At 39.4% G+C, this 21,865-nt stretch overlaps 1 protein-coding gene across 2 annotated transcripts in view; it reads right to left on the reverse strand.

The window, feature by feature from the left end:
• The window catches only part of xylt1 (xylosyltransferase I), a 76,368-nt gene that overhangs the window by 17,949 nt on the left and 36,554 nt on the right, over positions 1-21,865 (reverse strand). For both annotated transcript variants that reach the window (XR_013196774.1, XM_077212473.1), the window contains exons 3-7: positions 16,782-16,954; positions 10,282-10,484; positions 2,684-2,764; positions 2,349-2,565; positions 1,258-1,434 (exon numbers count right to left, since the gene is read on the reverse strand). Coding sequence is in view for 1 of the 2 variants with exons in the window: in XM_077212473.1 (XP_077068588.1) it covers positions 1,258-1,434; positions 2,349-2,565; positions 2,684-2,764; positions 10,282-10,484; positions 16,782-16,954 (851 nt within the window). In the remaining variant the exon portion in view is untranslated. The remainder of the gene's footprint in view (positions 1-1,257; positions 1,435-2,348; positions 2,566-2,683; positions 2,765-10,281; positions 10,485-16,781; positions 16,955-21,865) is intronic.

The following is a 21,865-nucleotide window of genomic DNA, read 5'->3' on the forward strand; positions in this document are numbered from 1 at the left end:
GTATTGTCACAGGATAATTACTCAACACTCAATACGGGTATGCCTTCAGTAATAATGACCCGCTAAACGCTCACAGGCCCTTCCCCCAGCACAGGCCTGAATGAGTTAACCGCACACTCTGTGAAAGACTCTATTATATAGAGGAGTTGTGGCTGCAAACATTTAGCAACGCTCGAAATACTGCACTGATGGTGCTGGGTTTTCAGCCCTCATTCACAACAGGAAATATATATAAATAAAGCCAAAATAATGTTCAAATAAAATGGTACTTAAATTAGAACATAATGAACATCAAGATTCACCATTATGGATGATTACGTTCCAAAAAAATGTGGCTTCTTCAGATGGGCTGTTATGAAAAAGTGAGCAAAAGTGGCAAAAGCTGCCTGGTGTGGCACATGGTGATGATGTCATGGTTTGGCACACGAGTGCACAGTAGGGAGTTTATGAGGAAACGACCAGCCGAATAAACCGCTGCGTCGTTTAATATGAAACCATACCGCAAGCAACACGACATGGAAGTAAATAGAGCAAGAGAGAGAAAACTAAAAATGGGAGAAAATGCAAAGTTGCAGTTCTATTGCAGCAGAATGGAAAAAATAAAGCACAGCCAGCTATGTGAAAATCACCAGGCTGGGAATGACAAATTTAAAACTCATTTTAACTGGGCTGTAGCTCCAGTTACAGTAGGGAGAGCGAGTCACAGAGGTCGGGCATGACTATGTTAGGATTGACTCTGTACTGGAGGCTAATGAGAGACTTCCAGACCAAAGGTAGGGGGGAGAAAAGGGAATTGGCTGCTGTGGTCAAGCTCCACGGCCTCATTCCACATACTAGACTCACTACCAGAATCCTTTTGATGAGAGACCGCCTTGCAATTGATCCCTCATCGTCCTTTTCTGCCGGGCAGAGTTAATTACAGATCCCTTGTGTAGGCACGAGTTAGCAAGGCTTTCCTTTAGTTGAGTCTCATTGGATTTCTAATCACGATTGAAATCGCTACTGACTGGAGAGCTTGTCTCACACTATTAGGTGTTTGTTTAAGGTAAATTAAAGGCCTTTTGTGCTTATTCAGACTAAACAGGACGCGGCATAGGTCTCCTTCAGGCGTGAGGTCAGCGCTGTCACTGAAAAGGCTTTAAAAGAGTTTAACTAATGATCAGGTTCATTGAACTGTTCCGGTTAGCGCCAGCTGCACTGATACAGTCAGACAGCGAGAGGGCTGAGAGTATGGTGGGAAGGGTACAAGACGCTCACCTGGAAACGGGGCAGGTCGGAGGGCTTGAAGTCGTTTGGCGAGCAGCCGCACCAGTCCACGATATGCTTGTATTGACACTTGCAGCCGAGCTTTCGATTCCAGTTAGTGATGCGAAGGTTGTTGTCCACCATGCTCTCGCAGTGCGGACTGTTCTCCAGAACTGTGTGGAAGAACGACTGCGAAGACAGAACGAGAATAGGGGAGGAGGATGATAAATAGGAAGGGACGGTAAGAGGTGAAGAGAAAAAGAAAAAACAGATGACTAAGAGGTTGAAACAGAATAATGACATCTGATAAAATGAAGATGGATGTCTAACAGAATAGCCCTGTCAGGAGGTCTAGTGTGTTAAATGTCTACATCAGTAAAAAAGGGCCAATTGCCTTCTCAAGCCACAATATCCAATATCTCAGTGGTGAAGAACTAGACCTAGACAGAGTGAAGAATCCAATTTCACCGTGGCACAGCAAAAAGCCCTTCATTAAAACTAACACACTGACAGTCATTTCAAATGAGCAAATACACAATGCAAATGAGCAAATATAACTATGCAAATTAATTCTCGCTTTTTGGAAATTTATTCAATTTATCATCATAAACTTCAACTTAAGTGAATAAGTGAGAAAAATTAATGGAACGCCAATCTAGTGAATTAATGTAGAAGAATCTTTGTAATATTGTGCAATGCAAATGTCATTTTTTGATCATTATTAGTCTGTTTTTTTATTAACATATCTAAACAGCCTTAAAACAAATACATTTAATTTGCAAGCAATTTTGTCTAAGATAAGACCTGTTTTCTGAGAATAAAGAAGTATATTATGACTATATAGCAATATTAAACTTTTATTTTGAAAATAGTTTTTTTACCCCATTTTTTTCTAGTTTTAAACTGAAACCCATACATTTATTTTGATGCACGTTTAAAACAAGAAACAACAAGAATAAACAATCCAATATATATTATCAAAATAGAAATATGTTATTTATTTAAATTGAAGCTGCTTCAAGAAAGTTTAGATTTGTTTTTTGAAAAAAAGTATTATTTTTTACTTCTTTAACATGATTTTGGAGCATAATTTGGTATCTCACCTCGGCAGGTAGTAGTGTGTATGCGTAGAAACGCTTCATGTTGGTCACGAGGTCGTCTTGAGAGTTGATGACGTACTCCACGAACATTCGGTTGAGCAGAAACCAGTCAGAGCCTCCATCCACGGATATGCCTTCTGGAATTTTCCTGTCTCCAAGCCGCCACATATGGGTGTCACACTCGAAGAAAAGCCGGTCCAAACCTTGTTTTCTGATGAATCTGTTGGCGATGATTATCAACAATGCAAATTACAAATGTATTTTTATCGGTTATAAAAGGAACCATTCTGAGCCTCGGGCACCGTAAGCCATCAGCAGTATCACACATCAGCACTCACCTAGCGTTATCTCTCCCGTGAGACTTGATGAAATTCATATCTCTGTATTTAGACAGGAAGGCCACCAGCTGATCATTGGTCCTGAGGAGAGATCGAAATAGTGTTGAAAGGGAAAACCGAAAACTAGTGAAAGAGAGAATGAGTAACAAGTCCAAGCTCACATACAGAGCCAGTTTCAGTCCCAAATGCCAGCTGCCCTGTTTCACTGCCTGTCACAATGCATTGCCTGAACGTTTGTAGTCATTTTTCCCCATACACACTGGTCTCACTGGTATTTGTTTTTTCAATGCAGGCTTCTGGTAGAGGGAAAATGACTTCACACTGAAGATTAAAAGAATAATGAAAACTTTATTTAATCGCTACAATACTAGGGACGGTGGAATTTGTAAAATGCCTTGCTCAAAGGAACGGCGGCTCTAGGCTCTCATTTTTGGGGATCAAACCAGCAACTTTTTAGTTACTATCCTTGGCTGTGAACAAGAATCAACAATCCTATCAGCATGCAAATATGAAAATGTTAAAGGTGCCAAACCATTACATTTAGTTTTTAAATTCTTATAAATCTTATGATTCACTTCACTCCTTAAAAAGCTTAGAAATACTAAAAACAGACAGCAGACCTCAGGTTGAAATGATCCTCGAAAAGTTACTTTAAGTGGATGGACCTGAATTAATTGCGAAAATAGTTGAAGAATATTGTTCAAAAAAAGGCAACAAACTTTTCTTCACAACCAAACAGTAATAAATAGCTGAGGTGAATTTGTTGATGTTTGCATGTGAATTTTAGCTCAGTAAACACACTGTCATTCTATCATCACTTGCATGATGTCGTCAACATGCCTACAGCTGCACACGTCAATCATATAAGACTTTATCTCACAAGTTTCATTTCAATAGCTTAAGGCAATATATCTTCCACCGTTTGTTATAAGACCACATTAAATGTTTAACTGGTAAAAAGATGAACATCCACAAATGCACTCTGACCTGCAGTGTCTTTCCTGTTGCTAGACTGTTTGAAAAAGGTCTGCATGGAAAACCCAGTGTTGCGTTTGAAACAAAACCTTGCTCCAGTGTTTATTGCATGTACAGCTGCAGTCACTCAGGTTATTAGAGTGCTGTATTCTGTAACCGATTTGAAATCTTCACTTTTGCAGTGCCTTAAAAACGGTGCAATAATAATGAGCATCAGTCCAAGTGGGAGAGAGCAGGAGAAAGAGAGAGACGGAGAGGATGTTTACACTGTATTTTTGAGGTCTCTTCACAGTATGCAAATTTTCTGTAGGCATGGAATACTCCGATGACCTTCTACAATTGCACAGTATGCAACCAGATCAAACCATGAGGAATATTGTATCCTCTATGAGCCCAACTAAATCTTAATAGTGATAAATGAACTGGAAATTAATGATATCTTTTTTGAATCCTTTTTCAAATCAGACTACCAAAAATTAGGATATTTTTGCACAAAGCAGTTGTCATGTGGCAACAATGTAGCATAGAACAATTTGAATTTGCATACTGCATATGCTTAATAATATAATATGACCAATCACAAAAGAGTATACAAATAAATGCAAGAATGACCAATCACAATACAGCACGCAAATTACAGTTAGACAGGAATCGTGAACAGTCTAAAAACGAAATTCAAATTCAAGACTTTAATGGTAAAAGTGTCGTACCATTCAATCTAACTTTTAAATTTGTATAAACCTTGTAACTGATGTTAAAAGGGTGCCCATTTTCCACAAATCTTTGTGTAAAGTTTGTAACATACTTTGGTTAAAATTCTTCAATGGTTGTGTAAAACAACACCCTTTTTACCTCCTCAAAAAAAACTCTGTTCACAGTGACCTGTTTCGGGGCATGTCTCTTTAAATGATAATGAGCAACACAGTGTTACCATATTAGACATTCTCTGCTAATACCAAGCGGCAACCTCCCTGTCTCTCTCATGAAACCAACACGGAAGTGAATTAAACTGCAATTCATCGCCTGGCCGCTTGAGGCTGGGAGCAAGTTGGTGTCTTAAGTTGGTGTCTTAAGTTGTTTTGGTCTATACAGCTAATTTTGCTCTTCATGACAACTGTGAGGGGGTGATTTTTTTTAGAACTCATCCGTGTAAATTATATTAAGCCTTAAAATGCTGCATAATCAAGGGTGTGGCCACTTGAGTGACAGGTGGATTGCCGCTAGCGTTACTAGCCGTTTGTCTGCTCTCTTTTAGCCATCATGTCACCTCAGCTGATTCCAGCTGCTGAACTTGTCATCTCTGCCGTGTTTGTACTTTTTTCGGGATTATTTCATACAGTTTATTACACGCCTTCCTTCGCCCACGCCGTTGGATTCCGTCGTTGTCGAGTGTCGAGAGAACAACCAGCGCTGTTCTTCAGTTGTTTTCCTCTGTGAACATGCACTCATGGATGTCTGACAATATCGTTGCTTTTTGGAGTTCAGATTTAAAAACGTCTAAGATATAGAGGCCACACTCGTTCTGCTATAATATACTTATTTAACTTTTTAGTGTTCCATAAAAAGTAGCGTCAGATGAAATCCTGCAGGTGTCAGTGCTTTCTCTTCGTCCCTTAAATGAGCGTGGATTTCTAGTGCCTTACTTGAACTTCTTAGGTAATATCTATCAGAATTTAAAATGGACTGAATAAAGCTCTCTACGAACTTGACGTGCGATGCCGCGCTGACTGACATGTATGTGCATGAATCACTGTCACACACACGCTCAGAGCAAATATTGTAAGTTACTGCATGAGAATAATAATGCATGACAATACACATAGTCTCACGGTTAGTTATGTCTTTTAACTATTATAGTATTTCAAAGGGCAAAAACATGAACTTTAACTATTGGCTTTAGGTCTACTTCTTCAAGTCAGCTGTCACTTTAGAGCGAGGCCAGTAGCACATTAGCTTAGCCTGAGCAAACTCGAGCACGTCGAGCTAGGCGGGGTGTATTTTCAGCATCCAGGCACCTAAACTCCACCCACGTCCCGCCTTTTTGCCCATTTTCGTTTATCCGGGAGTGACGCACTGTGACGCGCTTCCAAGATGGCGATGAGCGACTCCGCCTACTTTAGGCTTCAAAAACGCTCCTCAGAAACCTACGGGTGATGTCATGGACACAACATCCATATTTTTTACAGTCTATGGCTAATACGGGATAGTCCGTCAGTGGTCGTGGGCGGAGCATGAGCAATATGACATCATATTGCTCAGAAAATCCAAACGGCTTAATTATTGAGAGTGTTTAGGCTTTTTGAGAATTAAAACAAAAGGAGTGAATGGATTTTTTTCATTGTATGGTGGTTGTGTCCACACACTGCAAAGACACATTTATATGCAAACACCATATAAAAGTATATTTTCCATCCGATGACCCCTTTAACATTTGTATTTACATGTTCAGTTGTGGCCTAATGGTTAAAGAGTTCATTCTCAGTACCGGCAGGACATGTAGGTGGAGGGGGTGAATGAACAGCGCTCTCTTCCACTCATTACCCAAAACCAGGGGTGCCCAACCCTGCTCCTGCCGATCGACTGTCCTGCACAGTTTATCTCCAACCCTAATTAAACACACCTGCCTATAATTTTTTAAGTGATCCTGAAGACCTTAATTGGTTGCTTCAGATCCTGAGGACCTTAATTGGATGCTTCAGGTGTGTTTGATTAGGGTTGGAGATGAACTGTGTAGGACAGTCGATCGGCAGGAGCAGGGTTGGGCACACCTGCCCAAAATGGAGGTGCCCTTGAGCAAGTCATCTAACCCCCAATAGCTCCCTGGGCGCCACAGCAAAAAATGGCTGCCCACTGCTCCAGATGTGTGTTCACGGTGTGTGTGTTTGTTCACTACTCAATGCCGTGTGTGTGCACTTGGATGGGTGAAATGCAGAGCACAAATTATGGCTTCCTTGTTCTGTTTAATGCGTTTGAGATGTGTTTTCCACAGTGCAGAACTTCCATTTCACAGGTATATTCTCCTGTTGTAAATTTTAGAAAGACAAGAAAACTGTTCATTTTGCTGTTAGGAGCGGACAAGCCTTATGCAAGTAAGTCTCTGCTAAACCTCACAGACTTCAGTGAACAAGTCCCACTGTGCACATGCCCGCTAAACAGACAGAGCACAGAATATGAGCGCAAAAATTCTGACTAAAATATACATTTTGCTAAAATATTTGTTAACATTAAATTTGGACATTAAATGTGAAGTCTATTTTTATGACAGCAGTACCTGTAAAGTGACTATAATGTACACCTAATATAATTAGTCTATGCTTTTGTTTTTATTTATTTTAATTTTTTAGTTAATTTAACTTCATTATTTAACAAGCATTATTTTTGTTTTTAGACTGTGATGTTATTACAATGTTAGAATGTAAGGTGATAAATATTGTATTGGGCATATATATGTCATCTAAATAAATATATATATATATATATATATATATATATATATATATATATATATATATATATATATCGAGATATGATTTTTTTACCATATCACCCAGCCCTATAGCATACTATCATACTAATCATGCATGGGATACCACAATGTGATGCTCAGCATTTCATTTCTAGTATGATGAATGAACCAGAGGTAATATCAATATTTTTAGTTTAGCTTTTTCTTGTCTAATTATTTAATTGAACTGAATTTTTTTAAATCATTTTTAAATAAAACTTGAAAAAAAAATCTTGTTTTTTCAAGATGAAGAATTCTACACTTTGAAGCCTTTATAATGGAATAATACCAAATGTTGAACTTTTTGTTTAAATCCAGTATGTACTGCATAGTATTTAGTAAGCAAGTTATCCATTCCGAACAGTCTGCAGAGCTGCTCCATTCCAGAAGAGGGCATCATGGAGCCCATGTGACCACATGGGAAGAGGAGAACAACACAATCCAGACTCATTGTTTTCTCCTTTTCTCTCTTCATGAAAAGGCTATAAATACAGCTGCGCTGACTTAAAAACAGGACCGGAGGAAAAGAGCAAGATGGTGCGGATAAATGGAAGAAAAGAGCGCAGCGCTCCCAACAAAGGCACTGTGTAACAGAGCCCTCCGCCTCTGGCGTCCAGCCTCGCCTATAGAGGGAGAGCTTTTTGTCAGCCCCTTTCACAGGCATCCATGCAGAAGGATGGACATCAGGAGGGAATTAGAGGGGAAAATAAGCTGCTAAGTCACCAGACACAGGTACCACATGTCCCTCGGCACAGCAGTCACGACATGTGGACAAAACGTTCTGCAAAAGGGCTGTGCACAGGTCTTTAGGAAGGCCAGCACTGAAGATGTCCCCCCAGGACCTCTAACGCGGGTTGTCATACGCAATTAGTCAGTAATGGGAGCAGCCGCTATGAAGCCGAGTGAAGTCTGCAGTGTCAGCAAAAACATGGTGGCTCTAGACTGGAAGTCAAGCATGCATTCGAACATTGTCTGTGGCTTTGTCTCTGTCTCTCATCGTACTTCCTGTCTCACACTCGCTTTCTCTGTCAAAGCCATTGTGGTAAGAATGAGAAAAAACATTGAATGTCTGGATGATAATCCTTCATGTCTCTCTGGACAAATTAAGATGAGGTCTAATGGACTCCAAACAGGCTTCGCCCTCTTGACCTGTCAGTCTGTGCTCAGTCCTGTCCAATCAGAGATGATCTTTAACCTACACCAATAGGATGAAACAGTTGGGTAAAGAAGTAATAATCCCACTCATTTTCTCTCTAGGGGAACTGATTTTTAACAATAACTTATAAACCTTTAAAGACAGACCTACTGTAAGCTACTAGGTTGTTAATCGATGGTATATGCTTTTGTTGGAGCCATCAGCTTGCATGAGTTCAACTTCTTTTTTAAATAATTGTGTTCAACAGCAGAATTCCTGGTGAAAACCTAGAGAAATCTTCACCACTCACAGAATTGCGACATCACACCCGTACATTTAGCGCCCTTCTACTCCCATAAAACACTGCAAGTGATGTAGAGTCAGTTTCCCTATGCTCTTAAACTACTCAAATATTTGTATGCATAATATTCATATTTTGCAATAAACAAAATATAGTTATATATAAATATCTAAACATCCTTAAAATAAGATCAATGAAGCCAACTTGGGAGGCAAAATTGCATAAGATAAAAGGACTTGTTTTTCAAATAATTCAACTGAATTAAAATGTACTTTACTTACCCCATTGGTAAAAAGTTAAGCACTAAATCTTAGAATTTAGCAGGAATGCACAGATTTTTCTAATACACTAAAAAGTAAAACACTAAAAACTCAGATCCATCAATGTAATCACTAAAAACTAAAATGAACTATTTTAGGCATCATAAGATTATAATGTCCAATATGTAAAAAAAAAAAAAAAGGAAAAAAATAATATATATATTATAATAATAAAATAATATATTATAATATATATATATATACACACACACACACACAGTATATATATATTACGACTCTTTTTAGGGCTCTGCTTATCTTTAGTTATTTTCCTCACAGCTTCCTCTATGCTGAACCCTGTTTCTGTTATGTTATTGGACTGAGAAATAACTCTCCATCACCACAACCGGAGGAGCCGGATTGGACTCCTTAATGGACCGATTTGTCCTCATGTTTTAGAGAAATGGTGTTTCAGCACAGTATAATACAAATGATAGCAACTACATCACTGCACTACACACACACACATCCTGACAGGCTACTTATAGCATGCACCTGTCCTGAACCCGACTCAGCGTTGGAGATGAAAAGAATCATTTTATTTTTCTTTGATGTTCCGCTTTTAAAGGGGCTTTGGCTCACAGCTAACTTCCCTCTCTGGTCTGGAGGTGTGGCATGCGACGGAGTGATAGAGAGGCAGGATTAACCTTGAAAGGCTATGCGGGACAGGCCAGAATTCATCACACGGCCGTATCGATCTCTAACACCCTGATTTCTGAGGGCTGCAGAAAATGACATGGCTGTAGTATTGATTGTTGCCGGGGGAGTAGCTGGGTTACTCAACCTCTTATCCTGCTCTCATTATGGACTGAAGAGTTATGCACACTAATGGCATTTATCATGGTGATAATTCAAATCTTCAGACACAGTTCGGCTTACAGACAGAAATGCCACATTGAGTTACAGGTAATGTGATGAGATCCTGAAATACTGGAGTATTTTATTTTACTCTTCCTCAAATATTTGGGGTAGACTTCAAGTTCCTTGGTTTGCTTTGGTGTTGTGGCTTCGCCATCATTACATTGAGCTATTTCTGAATAAAAAAGTACAATCTCCACAATACGCTTCAATGTAATCCCTGAACAGTTCTGTGAACCATCAAGCTTGTTGACACCAGATCGAACAGCTAATGGTGATCTCAATTACCCATAATCCCCTGCTAAACTAAATTGTGACATTGCTTGGAACTAATCTCCCAACAGCCCACAGCTAGACACTAGTCAGGTGTTAACTCAATTGTTCTGTGGCAACCAATAAACTTGAATTGTTCCTGAGAGAAAACAAAGACAAACCAAGCAATGCAAATGATATCAACAGAATAATCAGTAAAAAGTAGAGTAATGAGAGAGAACGATTACTCACCTGATTGGGTAATCAGCAGCGCTCAGGTTGATGAAGAAATCCCAGGACCAATCTCGCATGGCCAGCAGGTCCTTCATGCTCTTCAGATACATGGTGAGCAGACTGGCACCGCCCCATATCGTAGACATGCGCCACGATGTGACCCGGACGTTGGGATACTGGTGAGCCAGAGCCACCATCTGCCGGTGCAGGAAGTTAGATCGCTGCAGGGTGAAAAAAGACAGGCTCTGGGTAATTTGGAGCCTGAGAACTTTATCTGGGATCAGTCAGTCAAACGTGACCAGAGTTATCATGAGATAAACAAAGTCTGACCTTGTGGGGGGAAACTGATTAAATAAAGTGAATGAAGGCTTTTCAAACAGTCAGGTGGCAGTGTACCTTGTGGCAGTGTCAGTTTCATGTACCTTGTGTAAACCTTCACATTTTCTTAATATATTTGTCCTGTTCATATGTTAATATCTAAACATCCTAAAAAAAGATACATTTTCTTGAGAAAAAAAAAAGATATTGTTTTCAAATAATTAAATTTAAATTTCTTACCTTATTGACAAAAAGTCAAGCCTAAATTAAGAAAATATTGCAGGAATGCATATATATTAAAATTGTGTCAAATAGCCAAAGGATTATTTTCATGTTATGGCCAATAACCAATAAATGCCAGTTCCCCATCAGTCAGTCACTCTCTACGTACGTCGTGACGACGAATAGGAATATCGCAAAAGATTAGAGATTCGAGTAAAACTAAACGAGCCAATACACATTGGCGTGCAATCATTTGCAACAGCTGCTCTGCCATGCAGCAAGGGTATATAACGAGCAGAAGGTGCGAGTGCACTTCAGGTTTTTGCTTTGGAGTAGAATTTCGATGCAGTTTAATCTACTGAAAGGTGATCAAACAACGAGCAAGCTCTTCAGGAGGATCTCTCGTGCCTGGTGCGGGCGATACAGCGCGGCAGCGGGGTCGACTTTCTTTCTCTCTCTCATCCATCTCTTTTCTTTTTGTGTTACTGAGCAAAACAAAAAGGCTGTTTTCACAGCTGGTAACGGTGCGCCAAGAGCGTTGAATAGCTGTTCTTATGGCTGGAAAGACCGCCGTGAAGAGAGACAGCGCACGACAGGCTGCACATTTCCTGTCTGTGTCCGCTGCAACCGTTCACTTGCGTACTTCAGCACCAAGGAGAGCAGTCCCCTGAATGAGCTTACACGGGTGGAGCGCGTCTTTCTAAAGATGTTACTCTACCTGTGTTTCTGGATGCGGTCGTTACCTGGGATCCCGGGATGGTCTCGAACACTGCATCGCGTGTCTGGGCATTGAACACACTGAGGCAGCATTCGTGGATGAGTCATGTACCCATTGTAGGAAGATGACCATCCCGGAGCTACGGTCAAAACTCTCGTCCCTGTCCTGTGGGTTTTCTAACCCTCCTCCGAGAACAGATGTCAATCGCTGCATCGGAGGGGGGTCAAACTTCTCTGCGGATGACGATTCGAAGGGGGGGGGTTCAGACTGAAGGACCATCACGAGGGGTGTCATGATCCCAGAGTTCTTCAGGAACTTAGTGCAGCAATGGACCTAGCGCTTCGTGCAACGAAGGTGACCGCTCGGTGGGTCGTGCTATGTCCACTATAGTGGTCCTGGAACACCATCTGGCTGTGTGGATGGGACTGCTCTTCGGGAGATGGTAACCTCACCACTCCCTCCCCCAGAAGAGGGCCAGGTGGTAAATCCTACGTTTCCCTTTGTTTGTGTTCCGCCACTGACACTTTAAAACCAGTGGTACCTAAATTTTAAATAAATGTGCAGTTTCTTCCATTTCTGGTTCTGAAGAGGGCCCGGAGAGTGGGGGGAGAGAATCCTCACCACTCTCATCCGCCTCTTCTTTCGCCAGCGGGCAGCAGTGTGCAGTTTGAGAATGCAACCAAGCCTCCTCCTGCCCCTTGAAACCAGGTAAATGTCAGGGGTGTCAACATCAACTGCCTCGTTGCTAGCAGCAAGTCTCACTCTGAGCCACTTATGGAGGCCGCTACAGTGCAGGGACGTGCTGGTCTGTTCGGACAACACTGCGGCCGTTGCGTACATCAACCTAGTTCCCAGAACTCATGCTCCTCGTGACAGTCCCTCCCTGGCCCATTCCTCTGAGGAAGGACCTTCTGGCTTGGAGATGGGGCTCCCTATGTCACCTGCGTCCGGACCTCTGGAAACTCCATATGTGGTCCCTGGATGGGACGCAGAGGTTCTAGGTGACTAACCCCCAGAAGTACTTAATACTAGGGCTGCAAGATATTGGTAACAAATTGACATCGCGATATTTTATTTTTCTGCGATATATATTGCGAATATATAAAAACAATTTCACCAGATGACTTGAATAGTTCTATTTGGAAAGAATGAATCATTCTAGAATGACTGGGGTGGTTTTGTCATGGAGTAAAACCGCATAGAAACTAATATTAATAGAATGTTAACTAATGTAGTTAACTAGAGTTTAATAAATGGAACCTTATTGTAAAGTGTTTCTGATTTGTTATGTCTTGAGTCATGAGGATATGAGTCATTAGTTTGCGAATCGGACGGGTCATTAACGGACCACGGCACATGTTGTGTGATTATTCCGGCAGTTTAGGACATCGCACAAGATTTGTGTCAACACAGAAAACATTTCATCACTGGATAGATTTTTGTTTTATTTATTGAAAGTGTGGTTTATGTCATCTGAATTTGTGGGACGCTTTTCAGAGAAGATAAGGCAAAATTATTTTAGCACAATTCACAACCAGCGGTAGTTCAGAAAAAAAACTTTACCATCATGTATTCTCAAAGATAATCAGTCAACTCAATTCATTAATATGCGCGAGGGAGGGAGAGAGAGCAAGACAGTTTGAAGACGGTGAGAGTGCGCGCAGGCGACCGGGGCTTTCACTCTCTCTGCTCATTCGTTCTCTGTTAAACAAGCACAGGAGTAAGTCATCTACATCACTCACCGGTCAAATAAGGCTTTGGTGGGACAAAAATACGCTTTAGTAAGGCTAACAGAAAACAGTGCTTAAGTTCTAGTCTTCTTGCGCTTGATGTTTAAACTGACAGGACTTGCAAATTGATAAAGTCTCAATTTGAGGCTAAAGGCCCACTGGATAGTGAATGCCATCGCCTTGGCTTACCAAGCACAAGGTGTACCCTGCCTGCTCAGTTTGCATCCTCAATCCACGAGAGGTGTTGCATAATCCTGGGCGCTGGCACGTGGCTCCTCGCTAACAGACATCTGTAGAGCTGCGGCCTGGGCGACACCTAACACGTTCGCTAGATATTATAGCCTACGTGTAGACCCGGTCTCCTCTCTTGTTCTCACCCTAAACGGGTAGAAGCACTGATAGGCCCGGCTCTGTCGGCTTGCTGCACCCTACTGTGCACCCTTATACCTCCTTATTACTCCACCCTTATTACTCCTTATGGCTCCTCAGCAAAAAACTGAAGTGCAATCACACCTGCTGCTTGTTATATACCCGCGCTGTGTGGCAGAGCAGCTGTTGCAAATGATTGCACGCCAATGTGAACTTGCTCGTTTAGTTTCAGTCAAAGTAGATTGGCCTCTCTAGCGAAATTCCTATTCGTCGGTCACAACGTACGTAACGTTCCCCCCTTCAGGGAAAGAGGGTTACCATATGTAACCGAGACGATATTGATATGCAATAGTACTTAGTCTAAATAAATTAAAATAAAATACTAAAAACTCAGTCATTTTAAATGCTACAAGTGAATTTAGGCATCACAAGAATATAATGTACAATATGAAAAAATAAATAATCATTTTGAGATTTGCTAAAGATTACACTGAACAGTGTTATTAAATGTTTATTAAATGTTTTTAAATATGAATCTTAAGTAAGAGTTAGATGACAGCAAAGGAAACCTAAACAATTAATGTACAATTAAATATCGACCGATATACATCCAATATTGAATTAATTTTTTAAAACTCTCTAATATATACCCAATATTGTGTATCCCTAAACTTTTAGTGAAGATTATGCTGAAAATAAATATTTATCCTGTTAGCCAGCACGAGGACGCTGACGCACTGAATCGTTCTTTGTTTAAATAGTTCAAAGTTACTAACAGATTTAATGTAATACCTTGACAAACTATAGATCATTAAAAAGATATAAGACTCAAGTTTCAGTATTTGACCACTATTCTATTCTGAGAAACTTATAGTGACAGTTATGTATTAATTTGTGTCAGGAGTTATGTAATGAGAAAATGAGTCGATACCTTTAATATGAATTATGAGCGCCAGCCACTCCCATTCAGAAAAAAAAACTCCTGTGTTGTCATCATGAATGCCGCGCGCTTGACCAAACAACGTCCCTCAGGGCTTTTAGCTAAAAAATTTGCACATTTGGAGAAATACTGATAGATTCTCATAGGTTTATGTCAGATTTATATAGAGAGGAATAATATTTTTTGAATTTAAACCCAAAATGGGCCGATGTAATCATTATGAGCCTTGGATACTCTGATGTACTGTGTTTTCAATCCATACTGGCAGCCTGAGGGTGTCCTATGCACATTTAGTCCATATACGGAACACATGAAGAAGAGACATATCATGTGACATTCCAGGAAGTCCCTGACATAAACAAAGCTTCCAGAGATCGCAGTAACATGCAGACAAAGATGATAATAACAATTAAACATGATTGCAACAATATGATTAATCTGTGTTCTTCGAACCATGTCAGGTATTTTCATTTCATAATAATAGATTATATTTATAATATAATGCTAATCGATATAGAATTTATTATTGTGCAGAATACTATAAAATAATATATTTTGTCTGATTTTTTTTTATCCGAAGCCAAATCAGATCACAGAAGGTTATTAAAAACACTTGACCTTTTAATCTCATAAATTGTCGTGTATTGATGGTGTGCAAAGCTAACAGCCCTGAGATGCACCTGCTACCTAGCTGTTTATTTTTATGAAATTTTTCAAATAGGAATGCTTACTGAAATGTTTCTTTTTTCAAGAAGGGCATTTGATACAGTTTCAAATGTGAAGTGAGAACTTTGATAAAAGAAATTGGGGATTGAAACGGCGTGAATAGCCAGTCGTTAGTAATTATAATGAAAACAAGAAAAAAATAATATTTAGAGCCATTACCAGGATGGAGAGGTGTGAATGTGTGCAGGGTAGACTGAGACTGAAATGGGCTTGTTTGCACCATAAAACAATAGAGAAAATAGACTGAGTGGATGCTTAGAAAATGCATTTTAGAGTTCAATCAAAATAAAGTCACAGACATGATCTTGAAAAACATTTAACTAAATACAGAGTTTGAGACTTATCATATTCAGATTTTAAATATAACATGGTCAGACATGTAACTTTAGCTGCAGTGCATTTCTAGATTAATACAATGGCTTCAATTTTATTGTCATGAAGATATTTCATAAAAATAAATTTCTAATAACTTTACAAAAGTTTGTAGCTATTTATAACTTTTTTTCATTATGACAATAATTAATTCTAAATGTACAATAAACTGCCAACTGTCAGCTTTCAAATGAGATCATACTTGTGCTTTTAGTGCAAAGGGTTCATGATCTGGGGATTTTACAAAAGTGGGGTTGCTGGCTAACAGGATTAATCTAACACAATTTTACTTCTCAAGAACACATATCTTGTTTTATGGATGTCTAGACATTTTACTAGAAAACAAGACAAAAATCCTAAACAAGTAATTTTTTGTGACAAACTTGTGAGTGTGAAGCACTACGTTGGTCTTGAGATATACACATCACAGTCTTTGATTCCCTGTGTTTTCAGTGTTACATCACCCCACCTTTAACTCCTCTTTTCATCTGCTCGTTTTATGGAGCCATAAAGCTTGTCTCCACGATGATGGACTGATTGAAAAGCAGCTCTTTATCCTGCTCTTTCAAAATTACAAGACAGCGTACTCACCCTACGCATTCCTGCCATAAATTCAAGTAGCTTATTAAGCGTATTTTTGTATTTGTAATTAAGGGAGGGGGTTGCAGCATTATGTGTGTGTGTGTGTGTGTGTTTGTGAACAAACAGCCTTTCATGTTCACACTCTATCACTTGGCAAGCTGAAAGAGTAAATGGTGTGAAAGACACTGAAGTATGGCTCTTTAATAATCCTCCATCACACTTTTGAAACAGCGTACTGAATGAATGGAGTGGTTTGGAGCCCACTGTTTACCCAGCATCCTCCTCTCTTCCTATCCCCCACTATTGCTCTCAGAGACGGTCAACAGTTCACCCAACAACCAACTAGTTGATTAGGGAATTTAAATAGTTTATATATATATATATATATATATATATATATATATATATATATATATATATATATATATATATATTTCTTAACACCTTTACAACTCCACAACTCCTCTCCTGCTGTTCAATCTTTTCAGAATATTCTCACCATTATATAAATATAAAAATTAGATGTGTGTTGAAGACATACCTGGTCCACATGAATGTAGTAGAAATGAGATGTGTGGTATATGGCCTTGAAGAGACGCTGCACCTGGCGAGAGGCCTGTCCATGGACCACCAACATGAAGGCTATCCGCACCGGTACCACAGGCACAGTCTCCATCGAGTCCTCCTCCCATTGCACATTCACATTCACTTTGCCTGCGCAAGAACACACACACATTAGCCAAAACGGACTCTAGACTAAATTAGCCGTGTCTAGACATAATGCATATTTAGGCTATCAGTTGTCAGAAATTTATTTAAGGGCAATAATTGCACCCTGTATTTGATTTTCAGGGGCATTTTCACTTTATGAGGGCATGATGTTTTCTAACCATTAACAAATAAAAATCTGATTAGTTTGGCAAAAACTGTAATTTAATAATTTTATTGATGTAAACTAATGTTCTTTATAGACATTAATACTTTTATTTGTCAAGGATACATTAAATTCATCAAAAGTGACATTAAAGATATTCATAATGTTACAAAAGACATATCTTTCAAATAAATGCTGTTCTTTTAAACTTGCATACTGTAAATACGTCACTTGCCCATGCGTGTTGTGTCATATTCGTGAATAGAGAAAAGTTGCTCTTTCTACTTTGAAGCATGTGTGAGTGGCATAGGTTTGTCGTCACAGCGAACGATAAAGGTTGACATGGAGCAGCTAAATCTCAAGCCTCCGGGGAATCACTCATAAAAAAATAAAAAAAACAAAAAACTGAACAGAGGAGAGTCTGCTGGCAAAAAGAGAACACAACAGAGCTCATAATAAAACAAGAATCAACATTGGCTTGGCTTTTCGGAGATGGCGAGAACTGAGGGATTTGAAATGTTGTTAAAGCGATGTGCAGGCGGCATTTTTATTACTTGACAGGTGAGTTAACTATTTTTTTGGACAGTTAAATTTCCATATGTAGCCCTCTAACAGAGTTAATTGTAAAGCATTATCTACTGTGAAGGGTCATTTCACTATGGTTGTTGTAGCGCTTTGCTGGAACTCTCAATGAAACTAAATTTTCAATGAAATACAGTGTCCATTAATGTTTATAGCTACAGTAATTTCTTCAGCTTAAGATCCTTTCCATCTAAACTGGTTATTTCTCTTAAGCCTAATAGTGAATATTTTATGAGCAACAGGAAAACCATATTCATCCACACAATCACGCAGAGCCAAAACACAACCAAGACAATGTTCTTCTGTAAAATGCATGCAGTTTAAAGTATTACATAATAGTGAACCTTTAAAAAAAATCCTACCAACCCAAATGATTGGATGGTAGTGTACATTTTTCATTTGAACAGTTATGGCTGTCATAAGTAGTTTTCACTGGTTTTGGTATATATTGTCACTTTTTAGAGGTTAAAGGGAGCAAAAATAAAGCTAAAAATTAGATAAAAACAATGCTTTCATTTTAGAGAATTAATGAAAAAACACTATTTTAGCTGGCAACTCATTCTAGAAGTGGCCATCTTTTATATTTACTTTTGCCAATATGGTTACAGTTATTATTCATGAATATTGTGGGAATAGAAAAGGGGTTTGTTTAATATAAGAAGAGGACAATTCAGGAGACACTCCTGTTAGTAAATACAGACGTCACCCTCAAAAACTGACTGTGAGATGCAGTCATTGAGAGTTTCCCTCAATGGTCCCAGATGAAACAGATGAGCCTCTGTAAAGCCCAATTTATACTTCTGCGTCGAACTCACAGCGTAGCTACGTCGTAGGCTGTGCGTAGTGTGCGTACCCTTCGGCGTACCCTGACGTGCACCTCTCCAAAAATGTAACAACGCGCCAATACTCCGCGGACGCAAGCGCTGTGATTGGTCAGCTAGAACCCCTCCCTCTGGTTTCACATGTTCCGTCTGCATGTGTAATTGCGCGTCAACGCGGACAACGACGCAGAAGTATAAATGAAAACCAACGTGTAGTGTATATCGTAGAGGCTCCGGCGTAGGTCCGACGCAGAAGTATAAATCAGGCTTAACACATAAACCGAGTTGAGGGCACCTCAATCCATCCGAGAACACTGCTATACATGGATTTCTCGGCGACCTCATCACTGCTTGCGCACGCAGCCAGGGGGCAAAAGACCCGCGGTCTTCGTACCGGAGTTAAGGGTTTCTGATGGCAGATACATTTTGATAGACGTACCCTGCCATGCATTTGCAGTTAGCCGTAAGGATGTAACCAAGGCCCTTATGGACATACACCCAGGCATCATAAGGCTTGGCTTTAATGCCTTACCTTTGACCAGGGAGCACATCTGACCTCAACACGCAAAAATCCGGTGCAGCATCAAAGTATTTGACGAGCTGCACATGACCACATAGCACGTAGTTGTATGCATCAAGGGATTTGTACGCTCGAATCATTTCTCTTGTATACACACTTGGTGTCTGAATTAGATAATTATATATATCAGGCCATTCAATTGCTGGCCACTTCTTGTCATCCACAATCCAAAGATCGTCAGCTATTGCGTAGGGATCCGGCAGGATCTCACCATTGCTGAGAGTAAGTTTTTTAATATAATCGCCACGGTCGGAGGTAGGCTACTACTTCCCACATAATCCATCGTCAAATCTTTGATTTACAGTAAAGTAACGTTATATGTGCGCAGTCATGATATGTTGCAGGTCGTAAAGTAGGCCTAACTCAAACAAGGTTAACTTATATAAAAGCAAATTCGGCTCTATAGAGGCTATTACATTACCAACTTAGTCTAACATGGTAATTCATACATGCATCACAGTATGTCCGGATTTTGATTCATAAACAGTTGGACGTTTTACATAATGTTATATTAATATGAAACACAAACAAACTGATCCAACTCTGAAATTGCAGTTTATTATTGAGTCAACAAGAAATTACAAACAATGCGATATCTACGTTAATTACAATGTTCTTTTACAGAACTCGGCATAACAGATAGCGTTTTTTTGCCCCCTGGATGCGCGCGCATCCGGTATTGTTTGTATACAAGAAACCCATATATAGGGCTGGAATCCAGAACCACAGCAATCCACCACATGATCACCTATTGGCCTATAAGTGTTTTACTGATACAATCTCCACAATAGCAGATATAAGACACCATCCCCGCCTTCCTTCAGACATATATTCAGCACTCACAAATAGCTTGGCATAGACCACAAGGGCTGAGCCTCGGTCATTTGTGGCTTTCTAAAAATGCACACAGAATAAATACATGGCGGACTTCTCTCTCCATGTCATGGTATAGCCTGCCACTTCTAAAGAAGGGCAAGCTGAATTACTCATTACAGGCCATGAGGTTAATTTTAAAAGCTCATATGAAATTACACTGAAGGCACTATGTTTTGGCATTAGGCCATTCTGACTGAAGACATGGGCCATGAGGGGGTAATGACTATAATCTGAGATCTGAGCCTGTCGTTACTGTCCCAAACGGCACCGGTCTCACAGACTCTGTGAGGGAGCAGGAGAAGGCACCGCTCCTGGCCCTCAGGGAGGACCTGGCTGACCCTGGATAGGTGGAGAATGGGAAAGGCATGAATGTCCTTTATTAAAGGCAATTACACCATCTTAACTCCTCAGTGTCCTCTGTCTTTATGGGGTGTGGACTGGCCTGTTCATCATCTGTCCCTGTGCTTCATTTTGTTTCCTACTATTTCTCAGTGAAACACTGGCCCTTGAGAGTATGTGAACGTCTAGGAATAGAAGTGGAGTTGTGTGATTTCGCCTGAAGCAGTGAGCATTTTTAAAAATCGGAGCATCTGTGTTGCTTCTCGCTCCAAGATCTTTCCGATACCGCTCCATCACGAGCATGACACAATAACAGCCCACAATGCAATAATTTGCTGCAAGTTAAAAACAGTGTTAATAGACTTAATAGAGTAAAACACTTACCAATACCAAAAGTTTGGGTTTGGTCAGAGTTTTTACTTTTTTGAAAAAAGTCTCTCAAGCTTGCATTTATTTGATCAAAATACAGTAAAAACAGTAGGCTAATATTGTAAAATTACTACAATTTAAAATAAATGTTTTCTAATTTTCTATACTGAAAATTTAAATTTTATTTGTCTTCAGTGTCACATGATCCTTCAGAAATAATTCTAATATGCTGATTTGCTGCTCAAGAAACATTTCTTATTATCAATGTTAAAAACAGTGCTGCTTAATGTATTTGTGGAAACAGTAAACTTTTTTTTTCAGAATTCTTTGATTAATAGAAAGTTTAAAAGAACAGCATTTATTTGAAATATAAATCTTTTGCAATGTTATAAATGTATTTGGTGTAATTTGATCAGTCCAATGCATCCTTGCTGAATAAATGTATTCATTTAAATAAAAAATATTTTTACTGACCCTAAACTTTTGAACAGTAGTGCTTTTTTTTTAGAAAAAAAAATGTTTTTACATAAGCTAAGGATATAAATCTCAGAGTACAGTGGAGCAGAACAGAACAAATATACAGTACAAACAGTATAAGGAGTAGATGGGACCCTAAAGAAAAAAGAATAGAATGGATGTGCTAAATCAGTTAAAAGAGTACAACTTTTGGTTAGAAACATTGCTTGTTCTTACTCTAATAAATGCATGGACCGGCCTGGATCATATAGTTTTCTACAGAGACTAATTTCATAATACCACTGTCAGATTTTAGAAAAGTAATCTTCACAAAGAGCTTTGGAAATTTCAATATTTCTCCATTCAAGTAAAAAGCAACCAAAAAAGGCCACTGAGTTTAGAAACTTTGGTAGTATTCTCAGTTCAGTAAATCTATTCTTCATATTTCTCTGAACAGTTAAAAAATGCACAGATTCCTTGTGGGCCATCATGACCGACAGCCTGGACCACATTTGAAACTCATTCATCCGATGATATTCATTAAAAACCAGCCGTTAGCTTCAAACTTGCGTTGCTTCTGTGCTAATTGCCAACACTGAGGCAAACAACTCACTTGTTCGCCATCAACGTCTTCGTCTGTTACCGCATAATGCAATTACGGTTTATAAATACATTCAAACACCATCCATGTGGCTTGGTCGGTCTAGTGTACTTGTTGGAAAAAGAAG

Source organism: Siphateles boraxobius, unplaced genomic scaffold, assembly GCF_051911475.1.
Source record: "Siphateles boraxobius isolate OS27281-9 unplaced genomic scaffold, OSU_SipBor_1 66, whole genome shotgun sequence".
NCBI classification, from domain to species: Eukaryota; Metazoa; Chordata; class Actinopteri; order Cypriniformes; family Leuciscidae; genus Siphateles; species Siphateles boraxobius.